This window comes from Scyliorhinus canicula, chromosome 1 (assembly GCF_902713615.1).
Source record: "Scyliorhinus canicula chromosome 1, sScyCan1.1, whole genome shotgun sequence".
NCBI classification, from domain to species: domain Eukaryota; kingdom Metazoa; phylum Chordata; class Chondrichthyes; order Carcharhiniformes; family Scyliorhinidae; genus Scyliorhinus; species Scyliorhinus canicula.
In genome coordinates this window covers 260367751-260390529 of record NC_052146.1, presented here as the reverse complement: position 1 = coordinate 260390529, position 22779 = coordinate 260367751, and the positions used below count along the sequence as shown (strand labels likewise).

At 39.9% G+C, this 22779-nt stretch overlaps 1 protein-coding gene across 8 annotated transcripts in view; it reads left to right on the top strand.

Moving 5' to 3' along the window:
- The window catches only part of LOC119973713 (REST corepressor 3-like), a 202358-nt gene that overhangs the window by 141718 nt on the left and 37861 nt on the right, over window positions 1-22779 (top strand). For 7 of the 8 annotated variants that reach the window (XM_038812117.1, XM_038812159.1, XM_038812142.1 and 4 more), the window contains 3 exons: window positions 276-494; window positions 6946-7023; window positions 19959-20016. In XM_038812117.1, coding sequence (XP_038668045.1) covers window positions 276-494; window positions 6946-7023; window positions 19959-20016 — 355 coding nt within the window. The remainder of the gene's footprint in view (window positions 1-275; window positions 495-6945; window positions 7024-19958; window positions 20017-22779) is intronic. The other variant, XM_038812133.1, reaches the window with a different exon arrangement.

The window sequence follows — 22779 nt, the reverse complement described above, 5'->3', positions numbered from 1 at the left end:
ATGTCAGTAGCTCAAAGCACTTCATACAATTAATTAATTTTGAAGTGCTGTTATTTGGGCAATTTCTCCAGGTAATGTCAAAATTCAATGTTGGTGACATCACCTGTGGATGTATTGAACAACTAGATTGTTTAAGAAAAATAAAAACTAGCTAAATATAAGCCTATTTTCATTTTACTCACATGATAGTTTTATATTCTTTTTAAGTGAAGTGTTTTTTCCTCTGAAAATACATGTAACATTTGCCTGCATTCTGATATTCCTTTTTCTGTTAGGGTAATCCTGACCCACCCGTGCAGGTCAGCAGAGTTGGTTCAGTCAGACGTGAGCTTCCAAGTTTGCAGCATCGTCACCACCCTCTTCGATCCAAGTGCCGACCACCAAAAGGAATGTATCTTAGCCAAGATGATGTTGGAGCCATGTCCTGCAGCCCAAATGCAGCAAGTACCATTCTTAGACAGCTTGATATGGAACTAATCTCATTGAAGCGCCAGGTATTTGGATACCTGTAGTGTAGTTTTAAAGCTCCCAAGAAGTAAATTTTGATTCTTGTATACCATGTATAAAGTAACTTGAACTACAGAATAATTTTCATAAAGAAAGCTATAATCTTATCACTGCTAAATAAAGATGGACTTTATACAATTAATCCAGCAAGTGTTAATTCATACTTGGAACATTTAAATTAAAACTCAGCACCAAGTTTTTATTTGCATTTTAAGTATCTTTGCTTTCTAATCCAATAATGTCATGTGTCAGCTTGGCCAACATGATCTTGAAGATCGTGTGTTGAATCCCCACTTCAGGGACTTGAGCACATAATCTAGGTTGACTCTTCAATGCAGTACTGAAGGGATATTGTATTGGTGGAGACACCATATATTTGGTGAGACATTAAAGCAAGGCCACATAATTTGTACAGATGTATATAAAAGACCCCATGGCTCTATTCGGAGCAGTCTCCCAATGTCGTGACCAAAGTTTATCCCTTAAATGAACCACCAAACCAGATGAATATGACATTTATTGATGTCCATGCTTTTTGTGAGATCTTGTTGTATACAAATTGGTTATCATGTGTGCTTGCCTATATAACAACACTAACTACCTTCAAAAGGTAGTTCGTTGGCTGAGAAGCACTTTTGGATTTTGAGATCATGAAAATCATGGAAGCTTTTCCTCTTGATCTGAATACCCCTCAGAGTGTAAATGAGAAAGAAATTGCATTATCATGATGCCTGTCATATTCTCTGGACTGCTTTATCTAGCAGATTGAAAATGAACCTACAAAGGTGAATTAGTTGCTAGATTTGGTTACGAGTAATGAAATAGAATAGGTGGTGTGAGCGTATTACGACAAGTGATCACAATATGATGATATGGTTTAAGATCCAACTGGAAAAGGGAAAATGGTCAGTAATAAAGCTAGTATTCCAGATCAGCTTAGGGAAAATTTTTAGAAAGGTGAGCATTCTAGCTGTGGTAATGTTATGGAAGAAATTGGCACATAAGACCATATAACACTGGGATATGTTAAAAAAGATATTGCAAAGATGCAGAAAAATATATTCCAGTAAAAAAGAAAGTTACTGGTAGTTTTAGGATGGCGTGGATAAATACTGAGCTGAGAAACCAATTTAAATTGATGAAGGTGGCCCATGAGGACAATAAGAATAACAAGGAAGAAGCAAAAAAGAGGTTAAGAATGGGATAAGCAAAGCAAAAAAGAAGCTTAGGGGAACAATATTAAAGAGTGTCCAATGTTATAGTGAAATAGTTTACAAATGTGTCCACAAAGAGAACTGGCTCCTGGGGGATTGAGGATGCAGTAAAAATCACAAAAGAACTTGATTTAATTTTAATAGATTCAATTTTACACAAGGTGATAAACTAGAAGTATATTGCAACTTCTAGTATTATATTGAATATCAAAACAATTTAAAAGTCATTTTTGGATCAAGTTTTGAAGTGAAGTTTATGAAACTGATGTACATCCATTTTTGAGCCTTGGTTTTAGATTAAACGTTAACAAAATTTGGAGGCTCTGTGTATCTTCAATCGAACAATTTTCTGTGATGTGATGTATGAGGAGCAGGCTATTTAAACTCAGTTGTTGCAGCCCATTACTGCAAGGAACCCGCTTTTATTGACTGCTTGTAGTTTCCTATACATAATGACAGGATGTAATAATTGCAAGGTACATTCTTTAGTCTAAATTAACAACTTCAATTTTTCGTGGGTTGATGTGATTAAACTAAAATAACCATCTGTGCGTCATAGTTTGTTCCATTCTCTGCAAGATCTTGATGTATGCCTTACATAATGGAGGAGATGAAGCTGAAAGCAGCGGTACAGTTTGTCAAATTGGCTCTGATGTTGAACTTGCAAAACTTAAAAAAATATTAAATCTTTACTTAAATTCTGGTTAAAATGTTTATCCTTTATTTCTTCAGTCCTGCTCCATCGAGCCCCACAAAAAAAAAGACTTTCCTTTCTGACTTGGCTCCTCTTTCTATTAGTTGGCTTATTGGGCACACCACAGTGGTTTCCCTGTGCAGCCAACTGAGGCCCCAACAATGTCACCATGACCTGTTTACATACTTAAAGAAGGATCTGGCAGCCATCTGTCAGATGTCTCGCTTGTGCGCTCAGAAAACAGGTTAAGATCGCAATTAATGGGAAGGCAATTTGATTGGTGTATGTTAGTTGCATTGTTTATTTTACCAGGCTGCCTGCCTGTTTTTTGCCAGGTAGGCACGGTTAAAATTGATCCTTACGTTCTTGATCATAGAGGGTTTTACTGCAGAATGAGGTCTTCATTATATCTTTAATATTACTAGCTCCATTTGGAGCTAGGTATTGCCGTCCCATTTCCCTGCTCTTTTCTCATATATGTTAATATTTTCCTCTTCATCTTCAAGCTATTGAAAAAGGGGTGGGGGAGAGAAAATTAAGCAGGATTTGCTTCAAATTCAAGTGGCTTCAAGATGATAGAAATTCAAAATAATGTCAATCCTCTGTGGCACACTCTGACATCTGATATCTTGAGCATGCAGATCTGATGCTCCCCAAGCAAATGTTGATGGTTGGCAGGCCAGTCTGGCTCATAAGTGGAACCTGGGAAGATAGACCTATCACTGGGAACTGGGGTTCTTCCCACTTATCTCCAGGTAATCCTGCAAGTCAGTGCCCTATGGGCAAACAGCAGGTAACTTACCAGTGGTCTGTGCTTATACGCTAAGTGGTTTTGCACCAACTTGCATTTATATAGCAGCTTTAACACAAAAATATCACAAGATAATTAACAAAGACATAATGTGTGCTGTAACAAAAAGGAGAAATTAGAAATGATGACCAAAAACTTGGCCAAAGAAGTTGATTTTAAGGAGAAAGGACGACGGAGAGACAAAAGATCCAGAGTGAGAATGAAGCAGATGAAAATACAGCCATCAGATTAAATAGAAATGAACATGTTCAAGGGTTTGCTGTTTAAGAAAACGAGTTCAGAGCCCGAAGAAAGGGCAATGAAGGTGATGTTCCAGAACTGGAAGACATTACAAACAGAGCCTGGGCCATGTGGCACTTTAAAGACAGCCACAAGAACTTTAAACATTGCGGTATCAGGGAAATGAGGGCTAGGGTAGACTGGTAACGGCAGGGCCCCAGTGGACGAGTGAAACTTGGGGCTGGATTCTCCATCGGTGGGATGCTCCATTTTGCCGGCAGCCCGGGGGTTTCCCGACGGTGTGGGGCTTCCCCCAATGGGAAACCGCATTGACCAGCTGGCGTAACGGAGCACCCCGTCGGCGGGGTGAAACAGAAATGTGGAGCGGCAGGACGGAGAATCCAGCCTTTGGTGTAGAATAGGAAACAACAAAAAGTGTTCGATAAGCAGAAGTTGGGAGGTCAGCAACAAGAGAATTGGAGTAATTTAGTCTGAAGGCAAGAAATAAATGCATGAGAACTTTAGTGGCAGACTGGGGTGGGGCAGAGGCGGACAATGCTTTGAAGGTTTTGTGGTGGGGAGAATATGGATTCGGAAACTTATTTCAAGGTTGAACAATATGCCATGTTTGCGAAATGGTGGGGGGGGGGGGGTCAAAACGCTTGGCGTTGGCAACTTCGGTTAATGATCTCAAAACTTGTATAACTTGAGTATGTCCTGTGTATTAGACAAATGCATTCTACATGTGTGCATTTTCCAGTAGATTAGTTCTGAAACTTTTAAAAAGATTTCCACCAGTCTCGACTGTGTGGGTGCCTTCGCTCTTAAATGCTTGAAGTTGCTTGTATTCAATAGCTATTTGGGGTAGCGTACTTCAAACACTTATTATGAAAATAAAAATTCTTCCAACCACCCCTTCCATGTTTTTAGATCTAATCCTAAAATACTGATTCAATGACTAATACAACTAATTATGTACCCTCCCCAAGCCTTGGAAAACTTCGAACCTTTCTGTTACATTCCCTCCAACCACCTATGCTCTCGTGATTATTGTCATGAGCCCTGAAATGATTAATATCGGATGAATACTTAATGCCATTACCTGAAATTCCTGTTTCAACTATTAATTATTGTTTGTGCATTAATTCCTTTATTTTAAATGAATTAACTCATCCACTGAAATAACATAACAATTTAGAAGCATTCATGCGTTTAAATGATGTAGTTTTCAGAACTAGCTTTTCAAGTGTCATCTTAATTATAATCCTCTGATCCCTGATATCATCCTCATAAATCAACATTGCACCTTTTCCTTGGCTTCAATACCATTTCTATAATGAGATTGTCAAAACTCAGCAGAATAATCCACATTTATGTTTCTTTTTGTATTCGATGAACTATATGTAAAATTCAGAACTTTGAACCTTTTATGATTCTTTCCCCGCTTCTCCCACGACTTTAAAGATTTGCATATCTGTACCTCTGCTTCATTCATTGCAACGGTTTTAGTTTTTATAGGAAGTGCTAATGACCAAAATTCCTTTTAAAAGTTAACCCAACAGTTTGTGGAGTGAGGCTGAGATTACGTCATGAGGATCCATACTTTACTGACATTTGAACTCCTCTCCAACGGATAATTGCATCTTCCATAGCTCTTGACCATGCTGTGCCCTATTGTGAGGTGAGAAGAGCGGGAAGTTAAATTGGCAGGGAGTCTCTGGTCCTCCAATCCTCAGATATGGACCTGACTGGTTTTCTACCTTGCCAAAGGATTTCTAATGCCAGCACACTACTAAACTAAGATTCCCACGTTTGTGGCAATTTCAGTTAACTGCACACTTAAGGTTAGTATTGTATGTATAGTCAAAGTTTTTGATTAGCGTATTCTCCAGCCTTCAGTTTTTCTCCCCCTGAAAATGAATGGGGTGAAGTCACAGCTGGTGAGTACGCAGGCGGAAAGTGTCAGTCATCTAAGTTACTAGTCGTATTTTTCTTGCAGAGGGATGAGGATAGCACAAAAGCAGTGACAATTTAATAAGATTGAGAGTATTTGGAATTATATTGATAGGATATACATAAATATTTCTCTTTAGGCAGAACTTTGCAAATTGAAGGAGTCATTGTAAAGATTTCTATGGATTTTAAATATGCTATTGTCATAAATCACATTGCTTATTATAGCTTAATTTGACTAGGTATCTAGGTTTATGAGACTCTTAGTCTCATAAAGTGGGGTCGGTTAGCTCAGTTGGCTGGACGGCTGATTCATGATGCAGAGTGATGACAACAACAGGAGTTCAATTCCCGTACAGTCTGAGGTTATTCATGAAGGCCCCACCTTCTCAACCTTGCCCCTCGTCCGAGGTGTGGTGACCCTCCAGTTACATCACCAGTCAGCTCTCAAAGGAGAGAGCAACCGATGGTCCTCTGGGACTGTGGCAACGTTTGCATTTTAATTATATTGACTCCATGAGCTGAGTTTTGCATTGTGGGTCAATATCCTGATGTCAGGTCAAATCTTGGTGTCGACCCTGCACTGTATTGGGAATAGTCACACTTACATGGTTTTGCCTTGATTGGCCAATTCACAACTGGAGGGTGTACTTGCCATCCAATTAAGAATGGCGGGTGAGCTCTTGAAATTGGAGGACTGATTGGAACTCCTCCAGGAACTGCAACCTGCCATTGCAGGAGAGGGAGAGAGAGGGCGTCTTTATCTTGAGATACTTACCCTCTTAAAAGTGGCCACAGTTGCCTAACCACCATGGTGGAGGGGAATCACCTCCAAAGCGTGGCCTGTGCCCAAATGGCAGGTTGGGAGTGGGAAAGTGATGGAGCTTAGAGTCTGTCTGGAGTGCTGGTTCCCCAGTTTTCTGCCAGGTGACCACTCCAGGAAGCTGCCATGCTTCAAATGCCACAGGGAAAGCCAACTGGAAAGTTTCAGTCAACCCTTAATTCATAGTTTAATTGACCTTTTAATGACTTCAGTTGGCAACCCACATCTAGCTAGCCATTACACCCCTGACCTAGCCTTCCCCAAAATGGTTTGAGGTGGAGTGCTGCAGGTGAACTCATATGCATGTCAACAATGTGAAATTACAGGACAAAACCCCTGCTCCACATGGTGATTTGATGAGCAATTTTGTGATAGACTTAATGCCATGTTATCCCTATAGAAATAAATTTGCTTGTGATTCCAAATGGACACATTCCTCTGAGCATAAATGAAACCTCAGCTTGACACCCTATTCCCATGCCAGTTATTAGTATGGATTTTCTCAGAAGTAAAAGCTTCGACTTTGCCCTTTCCCACAACTGTTTTTGATCCTTTGTCTCAACTTTGCAAAATTTAAATCTGGTTGTAGCTACATTTTATAAATTGCAGAAATTAATTTTACTAACCTATAGAGAAAAAATATGCTGCCTAAAGGAGCAATGTTAATTTCAAAATTGATTATAAAAAAAATAGGTAAACGTCTAATTTTGAAATGGTTTCCCAGGTACAAAATGCCAAGCAAGTTAACAGTGCACTGAAGCTGAAATTAGAAGGAGGCATAGAAGAATTCAGACCATCTGAGGTAAATAATATGGTGCTTATAATTTCACAACCAATGTAATTCTCTGTCTTGTTATGTGTGCAGTTTCAGGTCTGTAGTTTTATACGTTATATGAAAATATTCCTCTGTTCATTGACTACCTGTAAAACTAGACGGATCTGGAGATCTGTGACAAAAGTGGAATTCTGCATCAAAAAATTACTCTTTCACTTGGCATAAATAAGTACGTGAATGCATCCACATTGAATACAGTGGCATTCAAAATGTGCACTGACCTTTTTTGCAAGATTGCAAAGTGCTGGTGCAATGCACATCTCTGTTCACATCTGAGGTATGTCTGCATTTGCAGCTATACAAATTTATAAGACAATTCTCCCTTTATAATTTTGGGAATTAAATATGTGCAGTTTAGACCTGGGAAAACCAGACCAAATGTTTCAAAAATTAGACGAGAAATAAATAGTCTTTGCAAATAGCCCCAATAGACATTTGAATTTCATTTTAGATGAATGTATAAACTATGAATTGAGTATGGGTTTTTTTTTTTCTGGGGTTGTCATCTCGTCACACACAGGTGCTAATAATTGGGCAAACTGTGAAAACTGCTTGAAAGTTGAAGTTTATATCTCTGAGTATAATAGGCATAAATTGGGAGATTTAATTTGGTACAACTGTAGATCCCATTGTGCCTGAGACGATAGAAGGGGAATATTTTTTAACTTTGGAAGTTACAGAAGTTCGAATAACTCTTTTATCGGGGGAACGTAGAATAAACATTTTGACGGAAACTGAAGTTGAACGAGCAAACATATTCTAACTTCAGTCATTGTTATGAGGTTTTGTTAATCGTGCACCCATTTCCTGACTTAAGGTGGGAGTGCACTGAAAACATTTGGCTGAAAAGTCAGTAAGAAGATTAGGACTGATGTAATGTTAGCTTCTCCCAGATAACTCGGGCCAGAAAATTCAAATACTGTTAAGTAGCGTTATGCAACATTAAATTATGGGGAGTGTTCGGATTACAGGATAGTAAATTGAAGCTGTTCAGTTTTTTCAATAAAATACTACTGCTCACCTAAAATACTAGGTGACCAATAGGAGTGTTAAAATGTTGTAAGAAATTATAACAGTTTATACTTTTAGGGCTGAGTTTCATGTGTTGGTGTAAGTTAAATCTAAATGACTGAGATATGATGCAAATCTTGCGAGGATGGTAATGTCAAAAGTACTCAATTTACGAGGGTAAAGCTATTTGAAAAACAATTCATAAAATCGTGATAATTAAAGCAACCTTAATTTCCCTCTGAGCATCTCCATAAAGATGCTAAAATTCCTTCATTGCGGCATCCAGTTAGTTATTTTAACCCCAACATTTACACTTTGATTACTATATCTTAAAGTCATTCTGGGGTATTGATCTCTCTTTGTGCGAAGAAGGACTTCCTGGTATTCTAAATTTGCGTTACACTAGTAACCTGCAATAACTTATTCTATTCTCATTTGTTTACATTTGTTACTGTTAAACTTCACCTGTATTATTTTTTCCATTTGCATATTTTATCAAGTTCATTCTATTAATTTCTGAACTACTTCATAAAATTCTACTGATCTTTCTAACTTGCTATCATGTACAAATTTAACCAATTTGTATTGGGTTTCTGAGTCCAAATAATTGATGTAAATTAGAAATTGTATTAGTCCAGGCATTGATTCCCGGTGCACCAAATGTGTCCCCCATACCACCTAAATCCATACCACCCAAATATAATTCCTGTAACAAGAACCTAACGATTTATACTCTAAAACTAACGACTTAGCAATGCTAAATATTTACTGAGTTTGCCTGAGCTTGACAATTAGCTTAATTTTGTCAAACGCCATCTAGATACATTCATTTTAAGGATTCCAGCAGTTTACCGGGAACGCTACTTCCTCATAGATGTCAAGGACATTGGTCAGGCATTATTTTAAAACTTCTGACTCCCATGTAGATTGCTGTTAACGAAATTATTGTGAATAATCTTGTTTGCAGGCAAAACCTGTTACATTTTTTCATAGACTTGATATAAGAATAATGTGGTTGTGGTTACTGAAGACTAATCTGTTGCCCTTTTTGAATACGGGAATCATCTTGACCTGTTGTTAATCTGGGATCTCCCCAGTGTCCTGTTATTCCTTCGTAATGATTGCCCACACCTCAAAAATATCTTCCCGACAATATCAACAGCTTGAATTTAAAAATCTCCTTTGACATAGTAAGATATCCAAGGCACTTCATGGAACTGGTTGTCAGATACAAAATTTGACACCGTGCCAGAGAAGAGAGAACAGGCGATGGAACCAAAAGCTTGGTCAAAGAACCAGGCCTTAAGGAGCATCATGGGGGAGGAGGGAGAGGATGGTTAAGAGAGGAAATTCCAGCACTAAAGGCATGGCCAGTGGTGGAGCAGGAAAGTTTAGAGTTGTGCTAGTGACCAGGAATGGACCTAGTCATAGAATTTACAGTGCAGAAGGAGGCCATTCGGCCCTCAAGTCTGCACCAGCCCTTGGAAAGAGCACCCTACTTAAGCCCCACACCTCCACTTTATCCGAGTAACCCCCCAACCTTTTTGGACACTAAGGGCAATTTAGAATGGCCAATACACCTAACCTGCACATCTTTGGACTGTGGGAGGAAACCGGAGCACCCGGAGGAAACCCACGCAGACACACGGAGAACGTGCAGACTCTGCACAGACAGTGACCCAAGCCTGGGACCCTGAAGCTGTGAAGCAGCTGTGCTAACCACTGTGTTCCCGTGCTTCGGGGGAACCCCTGGCAAGTCTCTCTGCTCTGGTGTGAAAGCCAGCGCGTTCCCCATGATTCTCAGATATAATGGGATGTACACTTGTACCAAAATAAAATCTTCCAATTCTGCATGGGGTGGGCAAGGCTTAGAGTGGCCCATTCGCCCCCACCCCAAAAAAGACCCTTATTTGTCAGTTATTGGTCATGAGCCCCTTTACTACAATGGGCTGCTCCCACATTTGTTGCCTTCCCCACTGCCCCATCGCCCAATCTTTTTATCAAGACCTACTTGGGCCTCACCTCTCCTCTGTGCCATGAAAACTCAAGCTTACCTGGTCCTGGACTCTGGGACTTTGGGTCTGGGGACAGCTTATAGTCCCATTCCTGATCTCTGGTGGTAGAAGTCCCATTTTCTAGCCAATTAACTCTGAAGATTTTATAAATAGGGAAGGACAAGGTCAAGGAAAGACTTAAAAACCAAAATGATAATTTTTAAATTTAGGCATTGATGGTCAGACAGTAGGATGATGGGTGAACATGACTTGGTGTGGAATGCAAGCAGCTGAATTTGGGCTGAGCTCATTTACAGGGGGTGTAGGGTATACGGCCTGTAGATCATTGGAATAATCAGGCAGCCTGCTTTAGCTCTCTGTGAGAGACACCTGAAAATCCCTCAGGATTTATTGTATTGCCCGTTTAGCCTGTATTAAGAGTTAACAGCTTCAAATACAGATTAATACAGATGGTCCTTTACACTATGTGCATGAATGCAGCTCTTTTTGAATTGTGCATGTAGCACGAAACTACACAAAAGTCAGTCACCTGAACTGGTAATTATATCATTTAGTTGACATTCAAATCAAATGCTTGTCACTGGTGTATTAACATGTACTCCAACTTTTTGCTTGCTATTTTTCTAAAACTAAAGTTTATGGGAGTAATGTTTTACTTAGAGGATTTACAATTAGCTGTGAAGTTTTAGGTGGTACATGAAATGAAAATCGCTATTGTAGGCTTCAATGAAGTTACTGTGTGCAGTGGTTTTATCTTAATTGCTATGATGTAAACAGTGCTAGAAATGATTGTATTTGTTAATATAAACAATGGGGATATTAAGAGACTTCTATTTTTCACAGCAAGTCACATCTAGTCAAATGTCTTGTCTCTTTTCATACTTGCAGGGGGCGATTCTCCCAAATAGAGCCCAAGTGTTCGCGCCGTCGTGAACGCCGTCGCGTTTCACGACGGCGCGAATGGGCCCGCGTACAACCTATTCTGTCCCCCACAGGGGGCCAGCACGGCGCTGGAGCGGTACACGCCGCTCCAGCCTCCTTTCCTGGCACCAAATGGGCACTGCGCCAACCCGCACATGCGCAGTTGGGCCCCGCATGCGCGGGGGACTTCTTTAGCACGCCGGCCCCGACTCAACATGGCGTCGGTGTTCAGGGGCCGGCCGCGCAGGGAAGTGGACCCGGGGGGGGGGGGGGTTGGTGGGCCCCGATTGCGGGCCAGACCCCATCGGAGGGCCCCCCCCCCCCCCCCCCCCGACTGTTCGCGCAGATTTCCCGCCGGCAGTGACCAGGGGTGAACGGCGCCGCCGGGACTCTGTCGTATCCGGGCCGGAGAATCGGCGACCCCGCCAATTCCAGCGGCCGGCGCTGCGCCAAATGCGCCGGGGCAAATGCCGTTGATTCTCTGCACCTCGGAGTATCACGCGCCGGCATCGTGGCGCAGTTGCAGCAATTCTCCGGCCTAGCGGGGGGCTCGGAGAATCGCCCCCGATGTGTTTGCTCCCTCCTATGGTATTCAGGAAGCCTTTACCTTTAAACTCTGTTGATCTTAGTAGATGCTCAGCAATTGTTCTTGGTGGTCCTGGGCTTGGCAAACAGAAGAGATCAGACCAAATTTCTGGTTCTGCTTCAAACTTGGCTTGGCTTGGAAGATATTCCTCTCAGGACTGCAAAATGCAAATCAGGCCAATTTTTCAGTTTCTGAAATACATACCTGATCCATGAATGACATTGCCCAGGAATTCCATTTTTAATGAACAAGGGATAGGTTTCACGTGCATTTTGTGAGTCCCATTGCAGTGAGGGAGGAGTTTGGATGTCAAGGCAGACTGGTTAAAATGCCCAGCTTCGTTCACGGGCTCTGAGCGTTGTTCATATGATACATAAACTTCGTATCCCGTCCACCAACCCGCCCCCCCCCCCCACCCCCATGCTTCCTTTAGTCCCCTCTATTCTCCCTCATATTCCCCATGCTCCCTCATATCCTCACACACCTTCATACACCCCATGTACCCTGCATAGCTACTCACCCAGTATCCACTATGTATAGTTCATGGATGACATTCAATAGCAGTGGGGGCAGGTGAAAGAAACATTAAACTTGTAGCAATGTAATAAAACTCATTCAAACCTCTGAAATTAATACTGCAAAAAAAGTTTAATCACTCAAGTGGCCATTAAGTTATGCAAACAAACAACCAGGTATTCAGGAACCACAACAAAGGAAGATTGTTATTAAAACCTCGTAATACTGTCTATCACTACCTTGAGAAGTGGTGTGAATAGAACAAAGTATGTTTTTAGCTTTTCGAATTCAGCCAAGCATTCATAATAGCCATTGCTATCAAAACATTCAGCTCTAGACTCTCCTGAAACTGAAAGAACAGATGGTGTCTTTTCCATTTTAAAGTGGAGCTGATGGTTACATTTTTCAACGCAGGGTATTTCTCTTCCGAAGTAAAAGATATCTGGACATTTAAATTTCAATCCAAAGCATGACGAGAACATTTGCTAGCACTTTTTTCAACAATTCTGAATGCATTATAGCACTTCCACCAAAGGGAGAAGTTTTGTACGGTATGCTAACATTGTAATGGTCAATTTACCTTTGCAGGAGAACCCCATGATCAATTGCTCAATTAAAAATGCATTTCCAATACAATACAACATCTAATAGTAACATTTGAAGGTGTCAAAATATTTAACACTTATGACCAGAATGTTCCTGAGTCCTCAGCAGATTCCTCTAATGGTCAGAAGCTCTCCAAGGAAGTGTGTTTTTTTGGGCGGGTGCTTCAAACTCCACACCAGCACATGAAAAGCATGGGGAAGAAAATTAAAATTTCCTCTGGTCCTTGCAATGGCAGTCCTAACCTGAGAAGAGTTCCATGTGCATTTGCACCGAAGGCTTTCCCAACCTATGAAAAGGCCTGACAAAAAGAGCACAGGGTCAGGAAGGCAGAGGAAATTTATTTTTGAATGGAAATAGAATTTCAAGTTTCTCCACCTGATTCCTGCCTTCATTGGGAGACTTAAAATCTTTTTTTTTGTGTGTGTGTGTGGGGGGGGGGGGGGGGGGGGAGGAGGTTGTGGAGTTTGACTTTGGCTGTAAATAGGATCAGATTCAACTCTTCCTCTAGCAATAAATTATTTGCTCTGCTTCACAGAATGGTGCATGGTAAAATACCAGAGATTGCTGATAGCCGTGGAAAGGAACATGCTTTTCACCAAAACTGTTGTCATTGGATATCCATTTCTGCATTATTAATTGACTAAATGAAATGGTCTCAAAGTAAACTGCACATTAACCATATGCTTTTAACTGTACCAATTTGTTCAGCATGACTAAGCAACATTTTGAGAAGCAGCTGACAAGTGTATAGATCATTGGGACAAACTACTGACCATACTTGAAATAGCATACCTTTGTTCACCTTTTTGTAAACTGATTACTTATATAATCCAAGTGTATTGCTAATAATTGTTCTTAATAACTGAAAATGCAAGATTAGTCAGGGACCAACGGGTATCTATACATTGAGGCAGTACTTTGCATCTGTCTTTACCAAGGAAGAAGATGCTGCCCAAGTCATACTAAAGGAGGAGGTAATTGAGTACTGTATGAAAAATTCTTTAGGAGGTAGTCATAGAAAGGCTGCTGCACTTAAAAGTTGATAATTCACTAGAAACAGAGGGAAGTAAAGGAGGAAATTGTAGGGTCACTGGCTACAATCTTCCAAACCTCTGACACAGATGGTACCAGTGGACTAGAGAATTCCCAATGTTAAACCTTAATTGAAAAAATAACGCAAGTAGAAATCAGCCCCTCCAGGCCAGCCCTGTTAACCTTGGTGGTGGAAAGCTTTTAGAGATGATAATCGGGCAAAATTAACAATCATTCCGAGAAACGTGGAGTAATTGGGGAAAACCTGCAGGGATTTGTTAACGGCAAATACTGTTTATCTAACTTGATTTTTTTGATGAGGTGACAGAAATGATTGATGAGAGTAATGAGGTTGATGTGGTACATGTGGATCTCTAAAAGGCATTTGGTAAAGTATCACCTAATAGGTTTGTCAGCAAAGTTGAAGCCCTTGGAATAAAAGGACACATTAGTTGAATATCAGAAAATGGAGAGTAATGATGAATGGTTGTTCTTCAGAGGAGAGATATGTACTGGAGTACCCCATAAATTTATATATATTAATGACTTGCGTGAACAAGCCACAATTTCAAAATTTGCAGATTACAATGCTTGAAAGTATTATGAGCTGTAAAATAAAAGTGATCGACTTCAAGAGGACATAGGCTGGTGGAATGGACGGACATATAGCAGATGATATTTAATGCATAGAATTGTGAAGTGGTACATTTTTGATAGGAAGAATAAAGAGATGCAACACAAAAATAAAGAGCACAATTCTAAGTGGGGTGCAGAAGCAGTGACCTGGGAGTATATCTGCATAAATTAATGGATGGCAGGGCAGATTGGGAAAGTAGTTAAAATGCATCCTAGGTTTTATAAATAGAGGTAAAGATCACAAAAGCAAAGAGGTTTTGAAGAACATTTCTAGAACTCTGGTTCAGCCTCAGCGAAATAATTGCATCCAATTTTGCGAACTGCACTGCAGAGGGTTGTGAAGACTTTGAAGAGGATGCAGAAAGATTTACAAGAATGCATTCAGGGATGAGGAACTTCAGTTATGTGGACGATTGGAAAAGCCAGCGTGTTTGTTCTTTGAGAGGAGATTAGAGATGTTCAAAATCAGGAAACCTAAAAAGGTTCCTATTGGCAGACGGGTCAAGAACTAGACGGCATTGATTTAAGGTAAAAGGCAAAAGAACCAACATAAGGAAAAACGTTTTCATGCAACACATGGTTAGGATCTGGAATTGTTTTTAAAAATTCATTCATGGGATGTGGGTGTCACTAGCTGGGCCAGCATTTATTGCCCATCCCTAATTGTCCTTGAACTGAGTGGCTTGCTAGACCATTTCAGAAGGCATTTTAAGAGCCAACCACATTGGAGTCACTTGTAGGCCAGACCAGGTAAAGGTTCCGATTTCTTCCCTAAAGGACATTAGTGAACCAGATGGACTTTTATGATAATCGACAATTTTTTTCATGATCATCAGTGAACTTTGAATTCCAGATTTTTATTGCGTTCAAATTTCACCATCTAGTGAGATATGAACCCCATCTCTAGATTACTAGTCCAGTGACAATATTACTACACCGCCGCCACCCCTTGGTGGAATCCATAATAGGGTGAGGGGCAAGATACAATCAAAACTTTCAAAACAGAATTGGATAAGCACCTGAAGAGGAAAATTTGCAGGGCTTATAGGAAAAGGGCAGAGGAAATGGATGCGCTGAGTTCTTGCAGATAGTTGTCACAGAGACAATGAGATGAATTGGCTTTGTGTGCTTTAAGCATTCTACGATTCTAAGCAGTCTACGATTCTAAGTCGCTGCATTCTTGATGGAACAAGCAGGTAACAAACGCATCAGCTTACTACATTTTCCACTTGCCACTGTTCTGGGACAAACATTTAACTTGTTTGAGCTAAACTCTTTTGCATGCTCTTAAAAATGCAGCCATGAAGTTATATGTAAGGAATCTATTAAGAATGTGTTGAGTGTTTGTATGAAAATTGTATCAGTCAAAAAACATATCCTGTTGTTCCTAAAAGAAATTTGATGCCAGGAATAAAAACAATTCCCATATTAATCAAACTTCAAGTGAGCATCTTATAACTTCAATTATAACATATTTAAGATGCAAAATACCAGTTTGTGTGACTGTCTGAATCATTGCAAGCAGGCTTCCGCAGCATGTTTTGTTGAGTACCATGCATTACTTACTGCTGTGTAGAATGAACCATAGAAAAGTAATGATACAGAAAGGCACTTCAGCCTATTGTGTTTGTGCTGGCCAAAAAAAATAAACTAGCTGCTCATTTTAATCCCACTTTCTAGCATCTGGTCCATAGCCTTGCAAGCTACAGCACTTATAAAGTTGCAGATCCAGGTACCTTTTAAATTAGTTGAGCGTATCAGTCTCCTCTCAGATGTCCACCACCCTCTAGGTGACATGTTTTTCCTCTTGAATATATGCCCACTGCTAATTGACCCCTTAGCTAGAGGAGATTGGTCTTTCTATTTTACCCCATTTAGGCTCCTCATAATTTTGTACACCTAAGAAAAACAACCCTAGCTTATCCAATCTTTCCTCATATCTGCAATTTTCAAGCCCTGGCAGCATTCCTGTAAACCTTCTCTGTACTCTCTCCAGAGCAATTATGTTCTTCTTGTAATATGGTGACCAGAACTGTGTACATAATACCAGCTGTTGCCTAACCATCATTATATAGCTCCAGCATAACATCCCTGCATTTGTATTCAATACCATGTCCAATAAAAGAACGGTTTCCATATGCCCTTCTTTACCACCTTTTCCACGGTCCTGCCACCTTCAGGGACCTTTGTTCATTTTGAATCCAACTCGCCATCTTCCCCTGTATCCCATGGGATCTCATTTTCTGATCTCTCTGCAATATGAGACCTTGTCAAATACCTTTAGCTAGAATCCATGTGGACAATATCCACTGCACTACCCTCATCAATCCTCCTTGTCTCTCAGAATTGGTTCCAATAATTCACCAAGTGGCAGTATTTTGTTAGGGTGTATTGCAGTTGGGGTCAGTAAGCTGGAAAGGAGATAGGAAGTACTTCGAGCATGCTATCTCTCCAGAAGCACATACATGATGTATATTAATGTTTGTTCTGAGTGTTAGGTTCTTGAGATGGTTTATTTTCATTAAAGATCTTTGAACAATCTATTGGGTCTCTTTTGAATTTTGTCTTTTGGCTGCTTGCTGTTGAACTGAAGGGAGGGGAATAAAAGAGGTGGACATCAACTTGGATGATATTTTTATACACCGGGATTGTTGGGCCAGATTTGGGATACATCATCTGAAATGTTCTTCTCGGTTTAAGAGGAAAAGGTTACGCTCTCCACTGGGAACTTTTACCTGATGGGACTAACTCTTTTAATCAATCATTCTTTAAAGATGCCCTTCTTGAGAAAATACTCAAAACTATTCTTATACTCCCCATGTTCACCTTTACCGATGTCAGTGCCTCAAAATAATCTTGAGACCTTATAACAAGATCCTTGGATACAGCTACTGACTATACATCTGAACAGTAATGATTTAGGTACAGATTTTGATAATTTTCCTAATGTTATTAGATTATGCCTACTAGTTCTGTTAAACTGGAACGAGGCAGCTGGCTAGTCAGATTCTAAAATATAATATTTTTACTGAGACCCCCTTAGTTCTGTTAGAATTTTATCTGAAATGTTAATCCTTCCATTCTCAGATACTGTTTTACAGATTTCCAACACTTATCCTGTTTCTGTTTCAGATTTTAGCATTCATCATTGCACATGGATAGGGAACATGTTTTGGTACTCTGCAATAAACCTCAACAAGTCTTGTCATTTACTACTTTTGCTATGTGTAATGCAATTTGCTGTCCAGGTATTGCCGTTTTACAAAGCACAATCCTTGCCTGGGGGAAATCATGGTATTCAGCAATGGCAAATTACAGTCCCTGCATAATAGCATGTGTGCAAACTTACTCTTTGTTACTTTATGGCAGAAAGGATTTTACTTTTATTATTAAATAATCAACATTTTATATCTATTATGACCAGAAAAAAAGCCTGTTTTATATCCTTGTGCATAAATACCAGAAGAATTGAAGCCATTATCTACAACAAACTAATAGTGAAGCATTCCTTTGGCAAGCCTAATGGGTTTTTGATTAGCCTACAGTATGTTTGTCAAGTCTCATGAAGTGTGAGCCTTACATACTTTCAATTAAACGTGCAAACAAAGGTACAATTGATATCTGTCTACAGATGCTGACAAGTTTAAAAAATAATACAAGAGATCAACCAAAATCTTGGATATAACTATAACATGCAAAAATAAGAATTTTTCATAGTCCAGTTATTGAAAATTTGCAGTTTGGCCTAACTAGCTTATGCTCAGCTTATCCTACTCCAAACCTCCTCCCATCCTACTTCAGCTATGTCTTTCGGTATATCAATATATTCCTTTCTCCTTTGTACCTACTAAGCTTCTCCTTAAATGCATCCATGCTAATGCTAATTATTATTCCAACCACTCTAGATAACCAAGTATCTTCTGAATTCCTTATTGGATTTATTAGTGACTCATTTACTCATGTATAAAATAATATGAAAAGTGTGTTACAGCACTTGATGAATAAATGTCATTTTCTGCAGGATAGTAAAGATCATAGAAATCATAGAATCCCTACAGTGCAGAAGGAGGTCATTCAGCCCATCGAGTACCACCGGCTCTCTGAAAGAGCACCTTACCTAGGCCTACTCCCCCGCCCTATCCCTGTAACCCCACCTAATCTTTGGACACTAAAGGACAATTTAGCACGGCCAATCCACTTAACCTGCACAGCATGGCCAATCCACCTAACCTGCATATCTTTGGATTGTTGGAGGACACAGAAGCACCTGGAGGAAACCCACATATTGATGTTGAGTTTTTTTACACTTTTTTTTGTACAAACAAATGCATGTCCTGTATGTTTTGTCATGAATGGTGCTGGGAATTTACCTTCACAGTGTTTATTGATGTGTCTGTGCATCTGATGTAATGACTTATATTCGGAGTGCAGTACCTTTCGATCACTCCATATTACACCCAAATGCTCACCCTTCTTAAACTGAAACACTGAAGGCCATGTTTAACCCTGCCCATCCAGTGTAAATTGGGCAGCTAAAACCATCTGGGAAAGTTGTTTGACAATGTCCCTCACCCATCAATCATTAGCCTATATTTTTGAGCAGGAAGGAAAGCACCTGCTGTAAACCTGTGAAATTCTGATTTAAATATTCAGATCAGGCTGCAATGACATCGTATCCAACATATTTCAATTTGTGCCCTGAGTGGGGAAGCAGTTGTGGCTTTCCTGCTGGGTGAACATGGTAGGGGAAAGAGCTAGGGCCAGAAGAAGCCAAACCAGGTACGTTTTTTAAAAACTTTGTTTTGTTTTGCTTGTGGGACCTGGAAGCAAGAGTACCTGGTGAGAAAAATTTAGTCATCCATTATTCTAGGTTCCCCCACCCATCGAACACAAGTTCCTGCCAAAACTACATCCCCATGACATATCTGAATGCCAGCGACTGTTCCACCAAATGATTTGCTCTTTTATCAACCTTGCGTTCCTGCCGATTTCATATGGGCAACTAAAAAAGCTTCTGGACCTCTCACTGTTGAGGTTGTGATGATTTGCTATCCGCCTTGACACCATCCTATCTGATATTGTCCTCATCAAAATCAAGAGTTGAGTATCAGCAGAAATATGAGTGTGGATGCCACCTCTGATCAGCCCAATCGTTACCATGTAATAGGTACGTGTGCATGCAATCAGGAGCTTTAACTCTGCCTAACTTTTCTCTCACCTTTTTTTGTTTATTTCCCTTTCCTAGTTCTTGTTTTCTTAATGGGAAGGTTTAGCATTGCTGTTTGTCGCCCTACTGAGATTAGTTATCTTGGCAAAGAGTGAAGATCATGCCCTTGGGGTGACTGATCCCTTTTCTGTGCCTCAAACTAGGATGCCGTGGTGTCTTAATTCCTCTCCCATTTTGTTAAATTGCCCTGCTGATAACAGAAATTGCTTAACACTAATGCATTGCAGGTTTTCTGAAGTTCTCCTATGATCAATAGACTTTTTTGGAAATCTTCAGGCATAAATTAGAGTTTGTCGATGGTGGAGATTTATGATGTACAACTGATTTTTATTTCCTCATTTTCCATTTACAGTCCACTCAGAAAATCAATGCACGTTGGACAACAGAGGAGCAACTGCTTGCAGTACAAGGTGGGCTTCATTCAAAGGCCTGAATCTGAATCTAGGATTTTATCAGTGCTCTTATTCATTTTGTCATTTTAGAGGTATTGAAGCAATCAAAAACATTCCTAAGGCGCCTCAGGAGTGTTGGAATTTTCATAGACTCCTTAGAGTGCAAAAGGAGGCCATTCAGTCCATCAAGTCTGCGCCGACCCTTTGAAAGACCCAATCCTCTGCCTTATTCCTGAAACCCCACCCTAAGGGGCAATTTAGCATGACCAATCCACCTAACCTGCACATCTTTGAACTGTGGGAGGAAACCCACGCAGACACGAAGAGAATGCAAATCTCACGGACAGTCACCCGAGGTCAGAAATAAACCTGGGTCCCTGGCGCTGAGGCAGCAGTGCTAACCATTGTGCCACCATAATACTCAAGCTCTTCTGTACTTTTACATGGCCACCAGCAATCTTAAGACAAAAAGGAATTTTATTTTCCATAATTCGCAATATTTTTTGATAGAATATTATTAGAACTAAATATTCTATTATTTGTAATTGTTTGATTTGCCTTTTTTTATCAACTTGGCCATGAGAAGGATTGACCTATGCAAATATATAAGCTTTCTACTTAAAATATTTGGAAATATTAATTACATTAGTGAAAGTTATTTCCAACTGGCTTTTGTGGGATTTTAAATTATATCAAGCAGCATATTTTATGTGATTTTCTAATGAGCAAAATGTACACAAATTCATCAGATTCTTGGGTCATTCATAATTGATTTCGACAGGAGCTCAAAGCACTCCTTCTTAAACCTAATTTTCTCAGGATAGTTATTAAACTTTATTGTTTGCAGTGTTTTTAGAGCATGAGTGTGCAAAAGCAGTATGGCACTCGCATTTTAGGTTCCTGCTTCATTTTGCGACCCACTGATAGTGTTAGAAAATCGCTACCGTCATCTAGTGTTAACAGTATCAGGCTCGGTTGTGATATATTTCAAGGGCACTATGTCGGCTTACACATGAAGGGTCACTACTTGTGCGTGACATCAGAAGGCCCCCACCTACTTTACTACTTCGGTATTTTTCTGCTTCCCACACCAGCTATCCCGTGACCTCAACAGTAAGATTTTCAGCTGCTGAATTATTGGCACTTTTGAACATGGGAGCGCCTCTTTTTGCATTGAACTGGGCTGAGATTGCACAAACTATTTTATGCTGCAGTTCTAAGTCAGCAAAGATCTCTTCCAGTTACTGTGAACTTCTTCTACCAGCTAGTGTGAATTGAATTTGAACCTGGAGGTAAAGGCAGGTGTCAAACCAACTGCTTTCCACCACACTCCCATTTTTAATAGTAATGCCCATCTAGAGTGCTCTGTCTCTTAACAATTATTCTTTCAAACGTAGCATTTTTTAAATTTTGTTATTTTTCTCAATTCCTATTTTTGTATTCATTCTTTTTTTAAGTATAAATTTAGAGTATCCAATAGTTTTTCTCCCATTAAGGGGCAATTTAACGTGGCCAATCCACCTACCCAGCACACCTTTGGGTTGTTGGGGTGAGACCCACGCAGACACGGGGAGAATGTGCAAACTCCACATAGACAGTGACCCGGGGCCGGGATCGAACCTGGGTCCTCAGCGCCATGAGCAGCAGTGCTGACCACTGTGCTGCCTTGCCACCTGCATTCATTCTTATAAAGGAGAGATTTGGAAATGTCATCTTGAGTTTAAGAAGCTGAGTTAGAATTAATAGATATAGTCACTCCATCCACAGATGTTTTAACTAAGTGGGTGTGTTAATTCAGCTCCCTCATGCTTTATGGCTTAGTAACTCCTTCAATATAATTTTGTTGATTGTTTTGGGACTTCACTACTGTATGTCCCAAAATGTTTTAACACTGTCAGAATTAAGTTTTTTATGTATCCAGTTTCTATATGCCATATTATGCACGTACTGTAGAACTATTTAAGAAGGAAAATAATGTCACTAAAGATCTAAACTGTATTTGCATGGGAAAATACAGCTCCTTTAAAACGAACAATTCTCGTTTCATTGAGCAGTATGATTTTAAAAACAGATAGAATCTCTGTCCTACTAAAATTTACAAATACTCCGGATCTCTGTCCATGTGGAGTTTGCACATTCTCCCCGTGTTTGCATGGGTTTCACCCCCACAACCCAAAGATGTGCAGGTTAGATGGATTGGCCACGCTAAATTGCCCCTTAATTGGGAAAAAATGAATTGGGTACTCTAAATTTTTTAGGAAAAATAAATTACAAATCCTAGGATGCCCTTGTAGGTTGCAACTAGAACTTCAAGACTTGCAGGCTCGTAAATCATATAACCCAACTTTTAGGACTGCATTTATGTGGATTTCATCATTTGTTACCTCTGTGGCCAATTTTAAAAATTACTTGGGCAAGTGTACAAGTGAGAAGCTGGCATTCTACATCCTTTGAAGTCAGTTTTTTTTTAAAAGAGCCCTTTCTGTTATCAGCCCTGCAATTGTGTTGTACTCAGCTTGCAAAATTTGTGTATGCTCCCACATAAGTTTAAAAATAGCTCATTTATACTGGGGATTCTTGTTGCATTGAGCAAAAGTGCAAAATGTTTTGTTTTTGTATTCCTCCACATCAGTAACAAACTCATTCGGGTGATTATTGAAAACTGTATACACTGCTCACCTGCAAGAAAATGTGCCTACTTTCTGCTCACCCCTCCATCTGTTACATACATTCACTATTTTTCTAGTTTTCTATTTGATGTTTTTAGCCATTCCCATCTTC